The sequence below is a fragment of the Oncorhynchus nerka genome, linkage group LG16 (genome assembly GCF_034236695.1).
Source record: "Oncorhynchus nerka isolate Pitt River linkage group LG16, Oner_Uvic_2.0, whole genome shotgun sequence".
Lineage (NCBI taxonomy): Eukaryota > Metazoa > Chordata > Actinopteri > Salmoniformes > Salmonidae > Oncorhynchus > Oncorhynchus nerka.
Window position 1 is genome coordinate 19,893,253 of NC_088411.1, and position 21,287 is coordinate 19,914,539.

The 21,287-nt window shown below is 44.0% G+C and overlaps 1 protein-coding gene across 1 annotated transcript in view; it reads left to right on the forward strand.

The window, feature by feature from the left end:
* tnrc6ba (trinucleotide repeat containing adaptor 6Ba) overlaps nt 1-7,211 on the forward strand; it is a 36,924-nt gene extending 29,713 nt beyond the window's left edge. Inside the window, 3 exon segments of the mRNA XM_065002496.1 lie at nt 3,502-3,641; nt 4,270-4,511; nt 4,514-7,211. Of these exon segments, the coding sequence (XP_064858568.1) occupies nt 3,502-3,641; nt 4,270-4,511; nt 4,514-4,830 (699 nt within the window). The 3' untranslated portion in view covers nt 4,831-7,211.
* Nucleotides 7,212-21,287: the final 14,076 nt, after the last annotated feature.

Consider the following 21,287-nt stretch of genomic DNA (forward strand, 5'->3'; position numbering starts at 1 on the left):
TACACACACACACACACACATCATCCCTCAAGACTACCCACACACACACACACATCATCCCTCAAGACTACACACACACACATCATCCCTCAAGACTACCTACACACACATCATCCCTCAAGACTACCTACACACACATCATCCCTCAAGACTACCTACACACACATCATCCCTCAAGACTACCTACACACACATCATCCCTCAAGACTACCTACACACACACACACAGCATCCCTCAAGACTACCTACACACACACACACACATCATCCCTCAAGACTACCTACACACACACTCATCCCTCAAGACTACACACACACACATCATCCCTCAAGACTACCTACACACACACACACATCATCCCTCAAGACTACACACACACACATCATCCCTCAAGACTACCTACACACACACACACTCATCCCTCAAGACTACACACACACACACACTCATCCCTCAAGACTACACACACACACTCATCCCTCAAGACTACACACACACACTCATCCCTCAAGACTACACACACACACACTCATCCCTCAAGACTACACACACACACACACTCATCCCTCAGGACTACACACACACACATCATCCCTCAGGACTACACACACACACATCATCCCTCAAGACTACACACACACACACACATCATCCCTCAAGACTACACACACACACACACATCATCCCTCAAGACTACACACACACACGCACACATCATCCCTCAAGACTACACACACACCCACACATCATCCCTCAAGACTACACACACACACACATCATCCCTCAAGACTACACACACACACACCATCCCTCAAGACTACACACACACACACATCATCCCTCAAGACTACACACACACACACCATCCCTCAAGACTACACACACACACACACATCATCCCTCAAGACTACCTACACACACACACACATCATCCCTCAAGACTACTATTACGAATCCCTTTTGGCCCGACAGTCTAGGGGGGATGGTAATGAGACCCGTAACATAACTCATGCAAATTATTATTGTGACAAAGTAAAAGTGTGCACGAAATAACCACGACAACAGAAATCTACCGTCAAACTCTAGGTTTATTTATAAACACACGGTTATGGGGGGAGCAGGAAAAGGGGCTGAGCTGGACCCAAGGAAACAAACAATAAGCATCCAAAACACCCCTAAGCTAGACTAGCCTACTTTAACAACAGCTAACTAACTAACCAAAAATACAGTTGGTGGTCCGCCCAGTTCTAACTAGTGTATTTAACAAAGTTCACCTACGGGTAGTGTATGCCCATGGGCGACTTGTCTTGGTTTCCCCTTTTCCCACCAGCAAACAAACACAAACACCATAACCAAAAACAATACTTACAGGTGATGACAAAGTGCTATGGAGGTGCTTAAACAAAAGAGAGGTTTAAGACACAAAGCGAGAGTGAAACACAGAGACCTACAGACATGGCATTTACAGAGAGATTGAGCTAGAGATTGAGCTAGAGATTGCTCTAGAACAAACAAATGATGGGGTTTTTAAACCATGGGGAAGGAACTGTGATAGGGTAGGAAATAGGAGGAGGTGTGTCTTCTGATTGATGATTGATTGTTGACTGATTGGGGAGTGATGGTTTTCACCTGTGAGGGGAGAAGGAGAGAAAAGAAACACACACAGGATAACTGTATCCGTAACAACTACCCACACACACACACACACATCATCCCTCAAGACTACCTACACACACACACACATCATCCCTCAAGACTACACACACACACACACATCCCTCAAGACTACACACACACATCATCCCTCAAGACTACCTACACACACACACACACACTCATCCCTCAAGACTACACACACACACACTCATCCCTCAAGACTACACACACACACACTCATCCCTCAAGACTACACACACACACTCATCCCTCAAGACTACACACACACACACACTCATCCCTCAAGACTACACACACACACACTCATCCCTCAAGACTACACACACACACACATCATCCCTCAAGACTACACACACACACATCATCCCTCAAGACTATCCCTCAAGACTACACACACACACACACACACACACATCATCCCTCAAGACTACACACACACACACATCATCCCTCAAGACTACCTACACACACACACACACATCATCCCTCAAGACTACCTACACACACACACACACATCATCCCTCAAGACTACCTACACACACACACACATCATCCCTCAAGACTACCTACACACACACACACACATCATCCCTCAAGACTACCTACACACACACACACATCATCCCTCAAGACTACCTACACACACACACACACATCATCCCTCAAGACTACTACACACACACACACACATCATCCCTCAAGACTACCTACACACACACACACACATCATCCCTCAAGACTACACACACACACATCATCCCTCAAGACTACACACACACACATCCCTCACACACACACATCCCTCAAGACTACACACACACACATCATCCCTCAAGACTACACACACACACACACACACACACATCATCATCCCTCAAGACTACCACACACACACACACACACACACACACATCATCCCTCAAGACTACCTACACACACACACATCATCCCTCAAGACTACCTACACACACACACACATCATCCCTCTAGACTACCTACACACACACACACATCATCCCTCTAGACTACCTACACACACACACACATCATCCCTCAAGACTACACACACACACATCATCCCTCAAGACTACACACACACACATCATCCCTCAAGACTACACACACACACACATCATCCCTCAAGACTACACACACACACATCATCCCTCAAGACCACACACACACATCATCCCTCAAGACTACCTACACACACACACACACACACACACACATCATCCCTCAAGACTACCTACACACACACACACATCATCCGTCAAGACTACACACACACACATCATCCCTCAAGACTACACACACACACATCATCCCTCAAGACTACACACACACACACACATCATCCCTCAAGACTACACACACACACACACATCATCCCTCAAGACTACACACACACACACACACACACATCATCCCTCAAGACTACACACACACACACACACACACACACACACACACATCATCCCTCAAGACTACCTACACACACACACACATCATCCCTCAAGACTACCTACACACACACACACATCATCCCTCAAGACTACCTACACACACACACATCATCCCTCAAGACTACACACACACACATCATCCCTCAAGACTACACACACACACATCATCCCTCAAGACTACACACACACACACACATCATCCCTCAAGACTACACACACACACACACACACACACACCATCCCTCGAGGCTACCCACACACACCGCCCCTCGGGGCTACCCACGCACGCTCCTTCACTTATCCCCCTCTACCACATAAGTCATCCCTAACCCATGTCCGTCTGTTCCCTCCTGCAGATTGACGGCTCCACCCTCCGTACCATCTGTATGCAGCATGGCCCCCTGCTGACCTTTCACCTCGGCCTGACCCAGGGCAGTGCTCTGATTCGCTACAGCACCCCACAGGAAGCAGCAAAGGCCCAGAGCGCACTACACATGTAAGCCCCTCCTCTCAGCTTGTCAATCAGCCTCAATGGTGTAGTTTTGTAGATCAGGGCTTCTTAAACTTTTTCACTCGGGGTGCCCCCCTTTCAGCATTGGGGGAAACACCCAACCCCCCCACATCTATTTCTATGGGCACAAGCACTGTTCATGACAAGCTATTCAGACCCCTGTTTTGGTGGAGGGAATGTTCCTGGTTTAAAGATTATTTCCTGCAGTTGTATACATTTCGTCATGTCTAATGTGTGTTCATTTGATAGTTGTAATTTTATTGTCACTCAAATATCTATGGCCTAAAAAATCAAACATTCGCTAACATGGGCTAGTTAATCTAGACATGTAAGGTATGCAATGACTAATGCACGCCCCACAGTTTGGAGCCACTGCTGTAGATGACCAATCTCCAGCTCCATAGATGGACATACCATAGACTGAAAATCAAGGACATTCCATGCTGGCTGTCTGGTGGGCATGGAACACACTCATTTCGTAGGAATGGGCTGGGGAAAACCTGCTTAGACTTAATGGCGATTACTATAATAAAATGTGAACACTAATAGATAATAGCCGGTGAACACAAAACTAACATTCAATCACTCCTTACTCTCTCCTCTCTCTCTCCAGGTGTGTCCTGGGCAATACCACCATCTTGGCCAAGTTTGTGAGCGAAGAGGAGGTTGCTCGCTATTTTGCACATTCCCAGGCGGGAGGGGCAGGGTCCAGCGGAGCAGCTGGGGCCCCAGGGTCCAGCGGAGGCCAGGGAGGCCCCACAGGGACAGGTGCCATGGGGGCCAACAGCAGCGGGGAGAGGGAACGAGACAGAACCAGAGAAGGAGAGGGATCTGCCCCTGGAGGAGGAGGTAACGGAGGGGAGGAGGCAGCTCGGGGCCCGTCAGCTCTGGCTGGCAGAGTTTAGACGGTACAGGAGGCTCCCTGGATCCTACCCCCACCCAGGGGCCCGGCCTGAGTATGTTTGCCCAGTGGAGCAGCAACGGTTCTGGGGGAGGAGGGGTGGCTGGGGGTGTAGAGCCCGGCAGACAGGGTTTGTGGGGAGGGATGGGGGGTGGAGCGTACCCCAGCAGTAGTATGTGGGGGTCCCCTGCCATGGAGGATCGACACCAGATGGGGAGTCCTGCTGCTTTGCTGCCTGGAGACCTGCTAGGAGGAGGGGCTGATTCTATCTGAATGACCACACCTAATACATGAACGCATACATTACGAAAAAACATGCACTTACACAAGTTCTACCACACACACCCAGTGGCCAGTATATTAGGTACATTCATCTAGTACCGGGTCAAACCCCTTTGGCTCCAGAATTCTTCGGGGCATGGAAACGTTGCTCAATTGGTATCTAGGGACCTAACGTGTGCCAGGAAAACATTCCCCCACCATTACACCACTCTGTACTGTTGACACCAGGCAGGATGGGGCCATGGACTCATGCTGCTTACACCAGATCCTGACTGCCCTCAGCATGACACAACAGGAACCAGGATTCGTTGGACCAGGCAATTGTCCAGTGTTGGTGACCATGTGTCCACTGGAGCCACTTCTTCTTGTTTTTAGCTGATAGGAGTGGAAACTCAGTGCGGTAGTCTGATGCAATATCCCATCAGTGACAAGGACCAACGAGTTGTGAGTTCTGAGATGCCGTTCTGCACACCACTGTTGTACTGCTCCGTTATTTCCCTGTTTATGGCCCGCCTGTTAGCTTGCATTTTCTTGCCATTCTCCTTCAACCTCTCATCAATGAGCTGTTTCCACCCACAGGACTGCTGCTGACTGGATGTTTTTAGTTTGTCTCCCCATTCTCACTAAACCCTAGCCAGTGTTATGCGTGAAAAGTACAGGAGGCTTCTGAGAGACTGGAACCGGTACGCCTAGCACCGACAATCATACCACGCTCAGTCGCTAAGGTCACTTTTTTTTTCCCATTCTAGCGTTCAATCGAACAGTAACTGGATTGCCTTGATGCCCGTCTGCCTGCTATATATAGCCAGCCACGGCCACGTGACTTACTGTCTGTAGGAGCGAGCCCTTTTCGGGAACGAGCTGGTGTAACTTATAAACTGGCCACTGAGTGTGCATATACGTTAACACACCGATGAAATGAGTTCATACTACACTGGTTACAAACATGCAGGTCCACTGACGGTAACTGTCACACATTATGTCACGAATAGACGGTGACATGCGAACACTACCCGCACACACAATCTCACACACACATACATTCGCACACCTTTTACCTTTAAATGAAGACTTCAACAGCAAGACTTGAACAGACAAGAGGTGGAATCTGTTGGACTGACAGACTCACCTGGATGACTCCTCTTTCTACACCCATGTAATCCAAAACCAGAACTCACACTGAGCATACTGAGCCCCTATCACTCAGGCCCTGTAGAGGAACTAACAACGTGACAACACATGGAGGTCTTCCTATGTGATGTGTAACAACTTATTACAACAAACCTACAGGACGTTACAGCGCCGGGCCAGTTGGGCTTACAGTACCTACCTGACTCAACCCGTTCTGACATTCGGAATCACCTTCTCTCTATTTCTCACCAGTTACACACTGCTCTGATGTTTAACAAGCAAACATGTATCTTCTTGTATGTCATTTTTTTCCTGTTTGTAAAAAAAAAAGAAATGTGGAACAGTGGAAAAATCCAAGATGTCTTTTCTTTTTGTTTTTCCTTCAAAATGCTGACCTCGTTATATATTTTTTCTTACTCAATCAAGTTGGTTATTATGTCATGATGATCACTTATTACTAGCTGTACAATGTTCCCTCCTGCCTGCCTGTGTGAATGTGCTAGGCGTGACGGTATGTTGATGATGATATTGTGAGGCTGTGGGCGCGGTCCACAGCTAAGGAGAAGCGATGCAACAACCAACGGCTGCGTGCCATGTCATCGACTGACAAATTGCTATAACCAATGATGTGGTTAGCTGATACAACGCCTGAATAGGTATTTTAAGTAAGGTCTGTGTGTCTTCAGCAACGTCTAAGCATAGGAACGCGCCCTGTCCTGTGTCTGTCGTTGCCGTGGTGAATGTGTTTTTGTCAAAGAGATTCATTCATGATTGACAAGTGGATTCATGATTAACAAGCGAGTGATTGTGAGAGATAGTGTGTGTGTCTGCAAACACTTGGTAGGCGGACATTTTTTACATCAGGTGTTCCGTGTGTATGTACTTGATGCAGGTGTGTGTGTGTGTGGAAAGTTCAAGAACATAGGCACTAATGCATATTTCTCTTAAGTTGTGGTTTTAGCAGAAATATTATTTTTTTTGTCTGAATTGCAGTAATATTTTTTTTTAAGAAGCAAACAACTGAAGGCAATTATATTAAGATGCCAAAACCTACCATACCAAGCTGAGCTGGAGCGGTGTTTTGCAAACACGTTAAAGTTACCAATTGTTTTATTTTTTTGTTGTGTATCAATTTAAATTAAGGCGGGCTTTATCACTCCTGTTCAGGTTCTTTTTGTTTGTTTTCAGATTTGACAAAGGAGATAATTAATTTAAGCAAACACAATAAAGGTTGAATTCTACTCTTCGGGTGTCATTGTGTTACATTTTAAAACCACACCGCTACCTCAGTGAGTCTGACACATACCTCTCCTCATCTTCACAACTTTTTTTCAATGACTTGCCCATGATAATTGACCATCCAATGTCATACCTAGGAGTTGAGCTTCCTCAACTTGCTCAATGTTCACACCCTTTATGTACAACTCCAGTTGACGTTTAGGTCTTTAGAGAATGTTTTGAACCAAATACAATGCTATTAGTTTTAGATGTATTTAAGACCAGTTTATTAATCACCCATTCTGATGATGACTGTAACTCCTTATTTAGAATTTAAGGGATCTCACTGGCTTTGGATGCTGACATGGAGAGTGTGGAATCATCTGCATACATTGTAATTTTAGCTTTGTAAGACCAGTGGCAAATCATTAGTAAAATATAGAGGAGTAGGTCCAGGACAACTGCCCTGAGGGACAACACACTGTACATATCTGATGTTAGAGAAGATTCCATTGGAGAACACTGGGTTCTGTTGGATAAATAACTCTCCAACCGGTTCTCACAGTTAATTGGCATGAATAATTTTACAAATCATTCCAGTGCCGCATTTGGATTCACTTCCTCATACACATCAGACCAACATGTTCAACAAGTGAGTCCTGGGAAAACATTTTGTGTGGTCTCTTATAAATTACTTTAGGCCCAACCTTTGGCACTTTGGCTTTCCTTGTTATTGCCACAATAGTATGGTCACTACAGCCAATGGGAACTTTGCTTTGGAGCAAAGCTCTGCAACATTAGTGAAGATATGATTGATACAAGCGGATGCCACAGATCCAACTCTATTGGTTTACACTCTAGTTGGTTGAGTGATATCCTGGCTCATATTACAGGCATCAGTCACAGTTAGAGGCTTCCTCTTGAGAGGACAGCTAGTTGCTAACCAGTCAATGTTCAGGTCACCCAGAAAATAGACCTAACATTACACACACTATCAAGCATTGGACACATATTATCCAAATACAAATTATCCAACCTCAGGAGGCTAAAGAAATTTGGTTTAACACCTAAAACCCTCTCAAACTTTAACAGATGCACAATTGAGAGCATCATGTGGGGCTGTATCATTGCCTGTATGGCAACTGCACCGCCCACAACCGTAAAGCTCTCCAGAGGATGGTGCGATCTGCCCTCCTGAACACCTACAGCGCACAATGCTATAGGAAGGCCAAAAAGATCATAAAGGACATCAACCACCCGAGCCACTGCATGTTCACTCCACTATCATCCAGAAGGCGAGGTCAGTACAGGTGCATCAAAGCTGGGACCGAGAGACTGGAAAAACAGCTTCTATCTCAAGGCCATCGGACTGACAAACGGCCATCACTAGCACATCAGAGGCGGCTGCCTATAGACATAGATTAAAACTTTTAGAAATGGATCACTAGCCACTAATAATGTTTCCGTATCTAGCATTACTCATCTCATATGTATAAACTGCACTCTACACTATTCTACGGTATCTTAGTCACTTTAATTGTGTGTAAATAGTGCATCACCCATCTCATATGTATATACTGTACTCTATACTATGCCACTGTATCGTAGTCCAATACCTCTCTGACATATATATATGTATATATTCTTAATTCATTTCTACTTAGATTTGTGTGTATTGGGTATATGTTGTGAAACTGTTAGATATTACTTGTTAGATATTACTGCACTGTCGGAGCTAGAAGCACAAGCATTTCGCTACACCCACAAACACGTATGTGACCAATACATTTTATTTGATATTGATACCTTTAGCACTTGGTGGCCTATAATGGCACCCCTAAAGAAGAGGCTTTAGATGAGACAGGTGAACTTGCAACCACAACACTTCCAAATCATTTGACATGAGATCCTCTGAACTTTTACAGGAATAATGCTCTGAACATATACAAGCATTCCTGTCTCTTCTGTAGATGTTATATCCCTGTATTGCTACTGCTGTATCGTCAAAGGAATTATCTAAGTGAGTTTCAGAGATGGCCAGTATAGGAATGTTATGTGATGTTAGCAAGTTATTGATTTCATTAACCTTATTTCAAAGGCTACTTGTATTAATATGGACTGAGTAGCTTATCAGTGAAAAGAAAATAAGTAAAATAACAATTTAAACATTGTTTGACTAACAGTCAATCAGGCACTTGTGAGTGTCAGTTAGTGGGTGTGTGTGTGTGATGGGTTGAAGCTACTGACCAAAAACTTGGCTCTCACTCCTCCCAGGCTTTTGCGAGGAAGGGTGGACAATGAGCTTGTCGTAGCGGGTGTAAGTAAGCAATGTCCCCACGCTCTCTGGCAGCTTTCATAGCTGGGATAAGTTCTTTCCACCTCTGGTGCACAGCTTCAGAGAAGTCCTCGTTGAGTAAGATGTTGGTTCCTCAAGTTCTTGGCTCTCTCCAGAACAGCCATCTTGTCCTTGAACCTTAGGAACTTGATAACTATCAGCCTGGGTCTGTCACCTGGGCTGGTGACAGGTTTTCCAGACCTGTGTGCACCCTCCACATCAATCTTCCTATGATCCATCTGCAGCTTTTTGGTGAAATCTTTTCTCACTTTCTCCTCGGACTCCGTCCAGGTCTCTTGTGGAGACTCTGGTATGTCATCCACAACAGTGTTATTCCTCCTGGATTGTCCCTCTATAGTCTGTTTTCACAGTCATCTGTAATAGAATCCCACAGAAAATGTTCCCATTTGTTTTTTTTCCGCCATTAACGACCATGTTAAATCAATATCAGACAAGGTAACTTTAATCAATATATCTGGCTCTATTTACTCTTAGATTCGAAAAAGCTAATTAGCATCAAAGTACAGTTGAAAGTCGGAAGTTTACATACACTGAGGTTGGAGTCATTAAAACTTGTTTTTCAACCACTCCACAATTGTCTTGTTAACAAACTATGAGTTTTGGCAAGTCGGTTAGGACATCTACTTTGTACATGACATAAGTCATTTTTCCAACAATTGTTTAGACAGATTATTTCACTTATAATTCACTGTATCACAATTCCAGTGGGTCAGAAGTTTACATTCACTAAGTTGACTGTGGCTTTAAACAGCTTGGAAAATTCCCGATAATTATGTCATGACTATAGAAGCTGGGGGAAACGGGTACAAAAGTATCTATATCCACAGTAAAATGAGTCCTATATCGACATAACCTGAGAGGCCGCTCAGCAAGGAAGAAGCCACTGCTCCAAAACTGCCATAAGAAAGATAGACTACGGTTTGCAACTGCATGTGGGGACAAAGTGTCCTCTGATCCGATGAAACAAAAAATAGAACTGTTTGGCCATAACCATCGTTATGTTTGGAGGGAAAAGGGAGAGGCTTGCAAGCCGAAGAACACCATCCCAACCGTGAAGCACGGGGTGGCACCATCATGTTGTGAGGGTGCTTTGCTGCAGGATGGACTGATGCTCTTCCCAAAATAGATGGCATCATGAGGAAAGAAAATGATGTGGATATATTGAAGAAACATCTCAAGATATCAGTCAGGAAGTTAAAGCTTGGTCGCAAATGGGTCTTCCAAATGGACAATGACCCCAAGCATACTTCCAAAGTTGTGGCGAAATGGCTTAAGGACAACAAAATCAAGGTATTGGACTGGCCATCACAAAGCCACAATCCCATAGAAAATGTGTGGGCAGAACTGAAAAAGTGTCTGCAAACAAGGAGGCCTACAAACCTGACTCAGTTACACCAGCTCTGTCAGGAGGAATGGGCCAAAATTCACCCAACTTATTGTGGGAAGCTTGTGGAAGGCTACCTGAAACGTTTGACCCAAGTTAAACAATTTAAAGGCAATGCTACCAAATACTAATTGAGTATGTCACTATGGATAGAGGGCAGGATAGACAATTGACTGGTAGACTACATTGACCTGTGGTATAGTAAGCACACAGAAAAAAGTAGTGCATAAGGTTGGCACCAAATCATCTTGATAGGAGAGGAGCAGATGAGGAAATGTGGTTACATGGAAGATATATAATAAAACCTTCCGGGGGAAAAACACCACCCTCCCGTGCCAAATATCTTTTTAAATTACGTTTGACAACCCTCCCCTATTTTGGACCAGCCCTCTTACCCCAGTAAATGTCAAACTGCCCTTAAGGTAGGTTTAAAATGTAATACTAGGTCAACTCCAGCAGAATGAGAAATACACTTAACTCAAAACAAGGAAGTCATGCCTAAACACAGTTATATCAACATCATTCTTGTCAATTTAACAGGTCTGTGTTGCTGCTGTCAATTGTGAGCTGCACATTTACCACTGCATTCAGCCTGAATCCCAGAATAAGCAGGACAACATTACACAGGTTTAAAAAAGGTTGCAGAAACAGTACACCACAACACTTTAAAATGTGTTACAGAGTCTATATGTTATCAAATTAGGAGAAGAACAAGTTAAGGAAGCAGCGTAGGCAAAACGGGTGAAGGTAGAGTGGATTTATAAAGATAAAATGAAGAGTTCCAAAGTGTCCGAAGTTGAGGGACAATGGGACATTGCTAGATGGATGGCCATGGAATAAACATAAAATGGGGGGATGTGTGCTTCTGCACCCCTTTCAGGTTGTTGTCACAAATATCCTGCCCATGTCCAGTCATACTCGGGGGGCTTGTGTCCCTCGATGTCATTCCATCTCAGTTACAACATTCAAATTGTGGTCATCTTGTGTCTGTGAATCACAACATGAAAGACGATGAGTGATCACAGCATTAAAGACGAGTGATCACAACATTAAAGACGATGAGTGATCACAGCATTAAAGACGATGAGTGATCACAGCATTAAAGACGATGAGTGATCACAACATTAAAGACGATGATTGATCACAGCAATAAAGACGAGTGATCACAACATTAAAGACAATGAGTTATCACAACATTAAAGACGATGAGTGATCACAACATTAAAGACGATAAGTGATCACAGCATTAAAGATGAGTGATCACAGCATTTCCACCAATTGAGACATACAGTGCCTTGCGAAAGTATTCGGCCCCCTTGAACTTTGCGACCTTTTGCCACATTTCAGGCTTCAAACATAAAGATATAAAACTGTATTTTTTTGTGAAGAATCAACAACAAGTGGGACACAATCATGAAGTGGAACGACATTTTAGCATCAGTCAACAAGTCTCAACTTGAGAGTGGTGCATGCATTATATATCAATACCATCGAAATGGTTTGTTGTATTGGTTTGACAAAATGGTTTGTCAGATGACGCAAATGCTAAACTACAGGACTGTTTTGCTAGCACAGACTGGAATATATTCCAGGATTCATATGATGGCATTGAGGAGTATACTATCAGTCACCTGTATCAATAAGTGCATCGTACGTACGTACAGTGTATTTGGAAAGTATTCAGACCGCTTGACTTTTTCCACATTTTGTTATGTTACAGCCTTATTCTAACATGGATACAAATATTTTTTTGCCTCGTCAATCTACATACGATAGCCCATAATGAAAAGGCGGAAACAGTTTTTCAGAAATGTTTGTAAATGTATTGAAAAAAATCTAAAACAGAAATAGCTTATTTACATAAGTATTCAGACCCTTTGCTATGAGACTCAAAATTGTGCTGAGGTGCATCCTGTTTCCATTGATCATCCTTGAGATGTTTCTACAACTTGATTGGAGTCCAACTGTGGTAAAAACAATTGACTGGACATGACTTGAAAAGGCACAAACCTGTCTATATAAGGTCCCACAGTTGACAGTGCATGTTAGAGCAAAAACCAAGCCATGTGATCAAAGGAATTGTCCGTAGAGCTCCAAGACAGGATTGTGTCGAGGCACAGATCTGGGGAAGGGTAACAAAACATTTCTGCAGCATTGAAGATCCCCAAGAACACAGTGGCCTCCATCATTCTGAAATGGAAGAAGTTTTGAACCACCAAGACTCTTCCTAGACATGGCCACCCAGCCAAACTGAACAATCGGGGGAGAAGGGCCTTGGTCAGGGAGGTGACCAAGTTCCGCTGTGGAGATGGGAGAACCTTCCAGAAGGACAATCTTCTCATTGACTCGGTACCGGTACGCCCTGTATATATAGCCTCGTTATTGTTATTTTGTTGTATTAGTAAATATTTTATAAACTCTTATTTTTACTTAAAACTGCATTGTTGGTTAAGGACTCATAAGGAAGAATTTCATGGTGTTTGTTTGGCGCATGTGACAAATAAAATTGTATTTGATTTGGTTAGAAATTTGGTATCAATAACATGACAGTAATTTTACCCAAAAACAAATCTGTGAATACCAATTCATTTAAAATCCACCATATGAGGAATAACCTTGCCTACTAGCTATAACAGTAACAGCAAATGGACCAATGTCTTCCCGCAGTAAAGCAAGCACACTGTTGACTTGAGAGGATGCTAATCAATCCATCTCTGAAACCTCTCGGAAAGCCAGACCAAAATAATACAGCTAGCTAGGGTAGCTACAAGTCAATTAGTACTTGAATTAAGCTACCCACCCCTCACCCACAGATACAAGCAAACATTATCTAGAATGCTAGCTTCACCATCTAAGTTAGATAGCTAGTTTAACTATCAAGTTAAACTGTTGGTTTATTAAAGCCAAAGAAAGCTAAACAAATGTGTAGGAATTTCACATGCATTTAAATGGCTAGATAAATAGACTGCTAATGTAGCCATCTAGCCAGGATAATGTTGCTAACTACCCCATTCATAGACGCTAACTGCTGTCTTCTGGTTGGGTGAGTTTTGTTAAGATCCCTAAAGCTCGTTCTGAACGTTAAAGCATATCGCTTGGAGTGCGGGTTTGGAAACATACGGATCGTATTTTTCATATTAGCTAGAAATATATATATATATATAAATATATATATATATATATGGTGGTAGATATATATATATATTTATGTTTAAATTGCTACACACCTTTACAGTGCCTTCAGATAGTATTTACACCACCTTGACATTTTCCACATTTTGTTGTGTTACAGCCTGGATTAAAAATGTATCAAATTGGTCACTGATTTTTGGTCACCCATTTTTGGTCACACAACACCCAACAATGTCAAAGTGGAATTATGTTTTTCAAAATGTTTACAATTCAATTATAAAAGTAATATAAGTATTCAACCCCTATGCTATGGGAAGCCTAAATAAATTCAGGAGTGAAAATGTGCTTAAACCTCCTAGAGTCGATGAAAGCGCCACCGTGGAAATCTAATTAGCGTAATAATAAAAATCCCCATCAAAATCCATCTGTTTAAACTAGAGATATCTGTTTTTTTCTGCATGTGCTGCGTCTCAGTCCACCGCATCCTCTACGACCCCCCAAAAGTGTCACAGGACTCGTCTGATATCAGTACCGCCGATCTGCCAGTTTCTGTCTGTAGCGTCCAAACATTTTGGGCTACACAATGAAGGCACACTGAAGGTAGCCAAGTGACAGTTTAAAAAATGAATGGTGGTATACACTGAGTATACCTAACATTAGGAACACCTTCCTAATATTGATTTGCACCTCTTTTGCCTTCAGAACAGCTTCAATCCATCGGGACATTGACTCTACAAGGTGTCGAAAGCATTCCACAGGGATGCTGGCCCATGTGGACTCCAATGCTTCCCACAGTTGTGTCAAATTGGCTGGATGTCCTTCAGGTGGTGGACCATTCTTGATACAGTATATATTGGAAACTGTTGAGCGTGAAAAACCCAGCAGCGTTTCAGTTCTTGACACAAGCTTGTGCACCTGGCATCTACTACCATACCCTGTTCAAAGGCACTTCAATATTTTGTCTTGCCCATTCACACTCTGAATGGCAGACGTACACAGTTTATGTCTCAATTGTCTTCAGGCTTAAAAATCCCTCTTTAACCTGTTTCCTCCCCTTCATCTACCCTTATTGAAGTGGATTTAACCCCCTAGAGTTGATTGAGTCGATTAAAGATAAAAATCTGTCAGTTTAAGCTAGAGATATGTTTTCTTGCATTGGATGCGTCTCAATCCACCGCATGCGCCAGTGTTGCACTTCCACATCAGAGTTGAAAGGTGGCAGAGTTAGAGCGGTGTTTGTCAGACCATGAGACATTCCGAAATTGGTCTCCTCACGAAAATATCTGTAGTGTCCGAACGGTTTGTCCACTCTATGGAAAGGGGAGACACTCACAAACACAATGGTGGTCTCCGTTTTGCTCTACGACCCCGAAAAATGTCAGGGGAATCTTCTGTAGTCGATATCGTCGATGATCAAACTTCTCTTTGTAGCGTCCGACCCATTTTGGCTACAAACTTATGTGTCACAGGACTCGTCTGAAGGTAACCGGTACGGTATTTTAAAAAATTAATTGAAGAATGAAGGTAGTTTTGTGTCTACCCCAAAAAACGGGTTAAATATGTCTAAAAAATGCATGGTCTCCCTCTGTAGCCCACACATACAATTGTCTGTAAGGTCCCTCAGTTGAGCAATGCATTTCAAACACAGATTAAACCACAAAGACCAAGGAGGTTTTCAAATGCCGAGCAAAGAAGGGCACCTATTGGTAGACAAGTAAAAAAATTAATACAAATATATCCCTTTAAGCATGGTGAAGTTCTTAAATTACACTTTGGTTGGTGTATCAATACACCCAGTCACTACAAAGATACAGGCGTCCTTCCTAACTCAGTTGCTGGAGAGAAGGACATCTCTGGTGACTTTAAAACAGTTATAGAGTTGAATGGCTGTGATAGGAATAAACTGAGGATGGATCAACAACATTGTAGTTACTCCACAATATTAACCTAATTGAGAAGAAGAAGGAAGCTTGTACAGTATACAAATATTCCATAACTTGCATCCTGTTTGCAATAAGGCACTGATGCAATATTGCAAAAAATGTGACAAAGCAATTAACTTTTTGTCCTGAATACAAAGTGTTATGTTTGGGGCAAATCCAATACAACACATTACTTGTTATGAGTTTTTTTTATTTTTTTTTACTAGGCAAGTCATTTAAGAACAAATTCTTATTTACAATGACGGCCTAGGAACAGTGGGTTAACTGCCTGTTCAGGGGCAGAACGACAGATTTGTACCTTGTCAGCTCGGGGGTTTGGACTTGCAACCTTCCGGTTACTAAAGGGTAACCTGCCCACAGGGTAAAAATGAAACAGAATGGAGCTAAGCACAGGCAAAATCCTAGAGGATTCAGTCTGCTCTCCAGCAGACACTGGGAAATGAATTCACCTTTCAGCAAGACAATAACCTAAAGCACATGGCCAAATCTACACTGAAGTTGCTTACCACAAAGACTGTGAAAGTTCCTGAGTGGCCAAGTTACAGTTTTGACTTAAATCTAATTGAAAGTCTATGGCAAGACCTGAAAATGATTGTCTAGCAATGATCAACAACAAATTTGACATAGCTTGAAGAATTTTTAAAATAATATCGGGCAAATGTTGCGCAGGTGTGAAAATCTCTTAGCGACTTACCCAGAAAGACGGTTCTTCAACAAATAATTGACTCGGGGTTGTGAATTATTATGTAATTAAGATATTTCTGTATTTAATTTTCAATAAATTGGCAAATTTTTCTAAAAACATGTTTTCTCTTCATCATTATAGCGTATTGTGTGTAGATGGGTGAGAAAACAAAAAGTTATCCATTTTGAATTCAGGCTGTAACACAACAAAATGTGTAATAAGTCAAGGGGTATGAATACTTTCTGAAGGCATTGTATAGGGTTAGGTTTAGTGTTCCCACACAGCTAAATCTCCATGTTACATCATTTGTTTACGGAAGACATAGGCAGCCACCAGTGTTAATTTGCTATCCAGCGTGCTCAGAACACCTGTGTGTAAGCATAACTGGGGAGGAAGTGCAGTTCGTTAACTGGAGGCACACACAGCATGTGGATCTGTGCAAAACTGCTACAGTAACTATATATTTTTATTTGAAAGATTATTTCTCACTGATATGAAAGATAAGGTAGACATCAGCATATAGTTTTTTTTTAACAGTTTAAAAACTATTATTATTGCTGTTTATAAACTTTAAAACACAGCATCATAATTGTAGTTCACATGGAGCTAACAGTGGGTGAATGTAATCACTAAAAACCCTACATACGGAGAAGACAGGTTTTTGAGAGCTAGTGGCTAACTAGCCAGCTAGATGACAGGTATTGTGTACATTTAAATCTTGCCCAAGACAGATTTCAGAATCGTCTATTTAAACAAATTTAGACAATTTATTAATTACTAAGTGTAGCTAACATGAGATAGTTCATCCAGAACCTCGGTCTGACTCTGATGCCAAGGCGCCAGAACCAGCTGGTAACCCAGTATGCATTGGAAGGGTGAGAGGTTAGTGGAGGAGTGGCGAAGCGAGTTCTGTGCCATCTCGGCCCAGGGCATGAACGCCACCCAGTCCCCCGGCTGGTCCTGGCAATAGGACCGCAGAAACCTGCCCACATCCTGGTTCACTCTCTCCACCTGCCCATTACTCTCGGGGTGAAACCCTGAAGTAAGGCTGATCGAGACCCCCAGACGTTCCATGAACGCCTTCCAGACCATAGACGTGAACTGGGGACCCCGATCAGACACTATATCCTCAGGCACCCCGTAGTGCCGGAAGACGTGTGTAAACAAGGCCTCCGCAGTCTGTAGGGCTGTAGAGATAACAGGCAGAGGGAGGAGACGACAGGACTTAGAGAAACGATCCACAACGACCAGGATCGCGGTGTTACACTGTGGAAGATCCACCAACAGGTGTGACCAAGGCCGCTGTGGAATGGGTAAGGGGTGTAGCTTACCTCTGGGCAGGTGCCGAGGAGCCTTACACTGGGCGCACACCGAGCAGGAGGAAACATAAACCCTCATGTCCTTAGCCAAGGTAGGCCACCAGTACCTCCCGCTCAAACAGCGCACTGTCCGACCGATCCCAGGATGACCAGAGGAGGGTGACGTGTGGACCCAATAGATCAACCGGTCACTACCGGCGCCACCAGGCAGGAGGCGGGGAGTATGGGAGTGGGATCCATGGGCCTCTCCTCTGTGTTATACAGCCAGGACAATGAGTCTGACTTCACGTTCTGGGAGCCTGGTCTGTAGGAAAGGGTAAACACAAAACGGGGGAAAAACATGGCCCACCTTGCCTGGCGAGGGTTCAGTCTCCTCGCTGCCCGGATGTACTCCAGATTGAGGTGGTCAGTCCAGATGAGAAAAGGGTGTCTATCCCCCTCAAGCCAATGTCTCCACGCCTTCAAGGCCTTGACGACAGCCAACAGCTCCCGATCCCCCACGTCATAGTTTCGCTCCTCCGGGCTGAGCTTTTTCGAGAAGAAGGCACAGGGGCGGAGCTTCGGTGGCATACCCAAGCGCTGAGAGAGCACAGCTCCTATCCCAGCCTCGGACGCGTCCACTTCCACTATGAATGCCAAAGAGGGATCCGGATGGGCCAGCATGGGAGCTGAGGTAAGCAGAGCCCTCAGGTGACTAAAAGCTCTGTCCGCGTCAGCCGACCACTGCAAACGCACCGAGGCCCCCCTTCAGCGGTGAGGTAATGGGAGCCGCTACCTGAACAAAACCTCGGATAAACCTCTGGTAGTAGTTGGAAAACCCTAAGAACCCCTCCTTTACCGTGGTGGGAGTCGGCCAATTACGCACGGCTGAAATGAGGTCACTCTCCATCTCCACCCCTGAGGTGGAAATGCGATACCCTAGGAAGGAGACGGACTGCTGGAAAAACAGGCATTTCTCAGCCTTGACGTACAGGTCATGCTCCAACAGGTGACCAAGCACCCTGCGCACCAGGGACACATGCTCGGCATGTGTAGCGGAGTATATCAGGATATCATCAATATACACCACTACACCCTGCTCGTGCAGGTCCCTGAAAATCTTGTCTACAAAGGCTTGGAAGACTGATGGAAAATGAAAAGTGGATCGGCGATGGCTAGAAGGTCGGTGACGTTGACCGCCGAATGTCGCCCGAACAAGGAGAGGGACCAACTTCGGCAGAAGTTGTGACATAAACATTAAGTGACTAAAATACCATAGAATAGTATAGAATACAGTATAAGATATGTAAACATTATTAAGTGACGAAGATACTGTAGAATAGTATAGAATACAGTATATACATATGAGATGAGTAATGCCAGATATGTAACACTATTAAAGTGACTAGTGTTCTATTCCTTAAAGTGGTCAGTGATTTCTAGTCTATGCCTATAGGCATCCGCCTCTAATGTGCTAGTGATGGCTGTTTAGGAGGCTGGTGGCCTTGAGATAGAAGCTGTTTTTCAGGCTCTCGGTTCCAGCTTTGATGCACCTGTACTGACCTCGCCTTCTGGATGATAGCGGGTTGAACAGGCAGTGGTTTGGGTGGTTGATGTCCTTGATGATCTTTTTGGCCTTCCTGTGACATCGGGTGCTGTAGATGTCCTGGAGGGTGGGTAGCTTGCCCCCGGTAATGTGTTGGACAGACCGCACCACCCTCTGAAGAGCCTTGCGGTTGCGGGCGGTGCAGTTGCCGTACCAGGCGGGGATGCAGCCCGACAGGATGCTTTCAATTGTGCATCTGTAATAGTTTGTGAGGGTTTTAGGTGACAAGCCAAAATTCTTTAGCCTCCTGAGGTTGAAGAGGCTCTGTTGTACCTTCTTCTCCACACTGTCTGTGTGGGTGGTCCATTTCAGTTTGTCAGTGATGTGTACGCTGAGGAACTTAAAGCTTCCACCTTCTCCACTGCTGTCCTATCGATGTGGATAGAGGGGTGCACCATCTCCTGAAGTCCACGATCATCTCTTTTGTTTTGTTGACATTGAGTGAGAGGTACCACACTCCCAGAGCCCTCACCTCCTCCATGTAGGCTGTCTCGTCATTGTTAGTAATCAAGCCTACTACTGTTGTGTTGTCTGCAAACTTGATGATTCAGTTGGAGGCGTGCTTGGCCACGCAGTCATGGGTGAACAGGGAGTACAGGAAGGGACTGAGCACACACCCTTGTGTGTTGAGGATCAGCGGAGTGGAGGTGATGTTTCCTACCTTCACCACCTGGGGGCAGCCCGTCAGGAAGTCCAGGACCCAGTTGCACAGGGCGGTGTTCAGACCCAGGGCCTCACGCTTAATGATGAGCTTGGAGGGTACTATGGTGTTGTCCAGATCATCATGGCCCTGGTGCGTGGCGTGAAGCTTGTGACAGGCATTTGTAGTTCTGTATGATAGCCATATTAGCAGCTATTTAGCATTTCATTTTTGGGAGGTAAATACAGGCAAATACATCATGCCAGGGTAAGCCTACATGAAACACAGACCTTATTTTAAGTGTTGCTAAAATCCCCTATGGGAAAAATGAATGCTAGAAAAATGATTGCAACCATTTCCGTGTTTGGGTAGGTTTTATGGGTATTATGACTCATACTGTGGTACCACAGCGTTTCTAACCCGTACTGTAATGCCTTTGGTGATACTCTATAATGATTCACAGACAGTGCTGACATCATCTTGCTTGGACTTACCGTTTGTTGTGATCTTGCTGCAAGTCTCTCTTTCAGGACATCCGCCTCTCTGCAAACTGTTCTTAAGGTCTTGGACCTCTGGTCAGATCGTCCATTCTTTTATTAGTTGAGTCCACCAGTATTTGAACAAAGCTCTTGAAGCAATTTTCCTGTTTCTGTAACAATTGCTTTTAGACATATTTTTGTTGATTTAAAAGATCATGCACATGTGACAGCAAAACACTGTCCTCTCCATTATTCCAACCCTCTTTAGCTTTAGTATAGTATCAAAGTAGGCTAACGCTGGTACTCCACAAAATTCCAGCCAGCACAACTCACAGGGCTGATGAAACAACAACAAACAAACAATCCTGCAAGAGTTACATTTCAAAAAAGGAGAAATGTCATATTTAAAGAGGACTTGGGTTAGAGAGGCCTATGCTGGCACCTACTGTAGTAACAGCAGAGGTGTCAGAGGTGTACTCAGCAAAGGTTCAATCTGATTTAGAAATTAAAATGAAAGAAAAATGAAATAATTCACTATTTTAGAAAAAAGGCCATGAAAAATCTTTACCAAGTAAA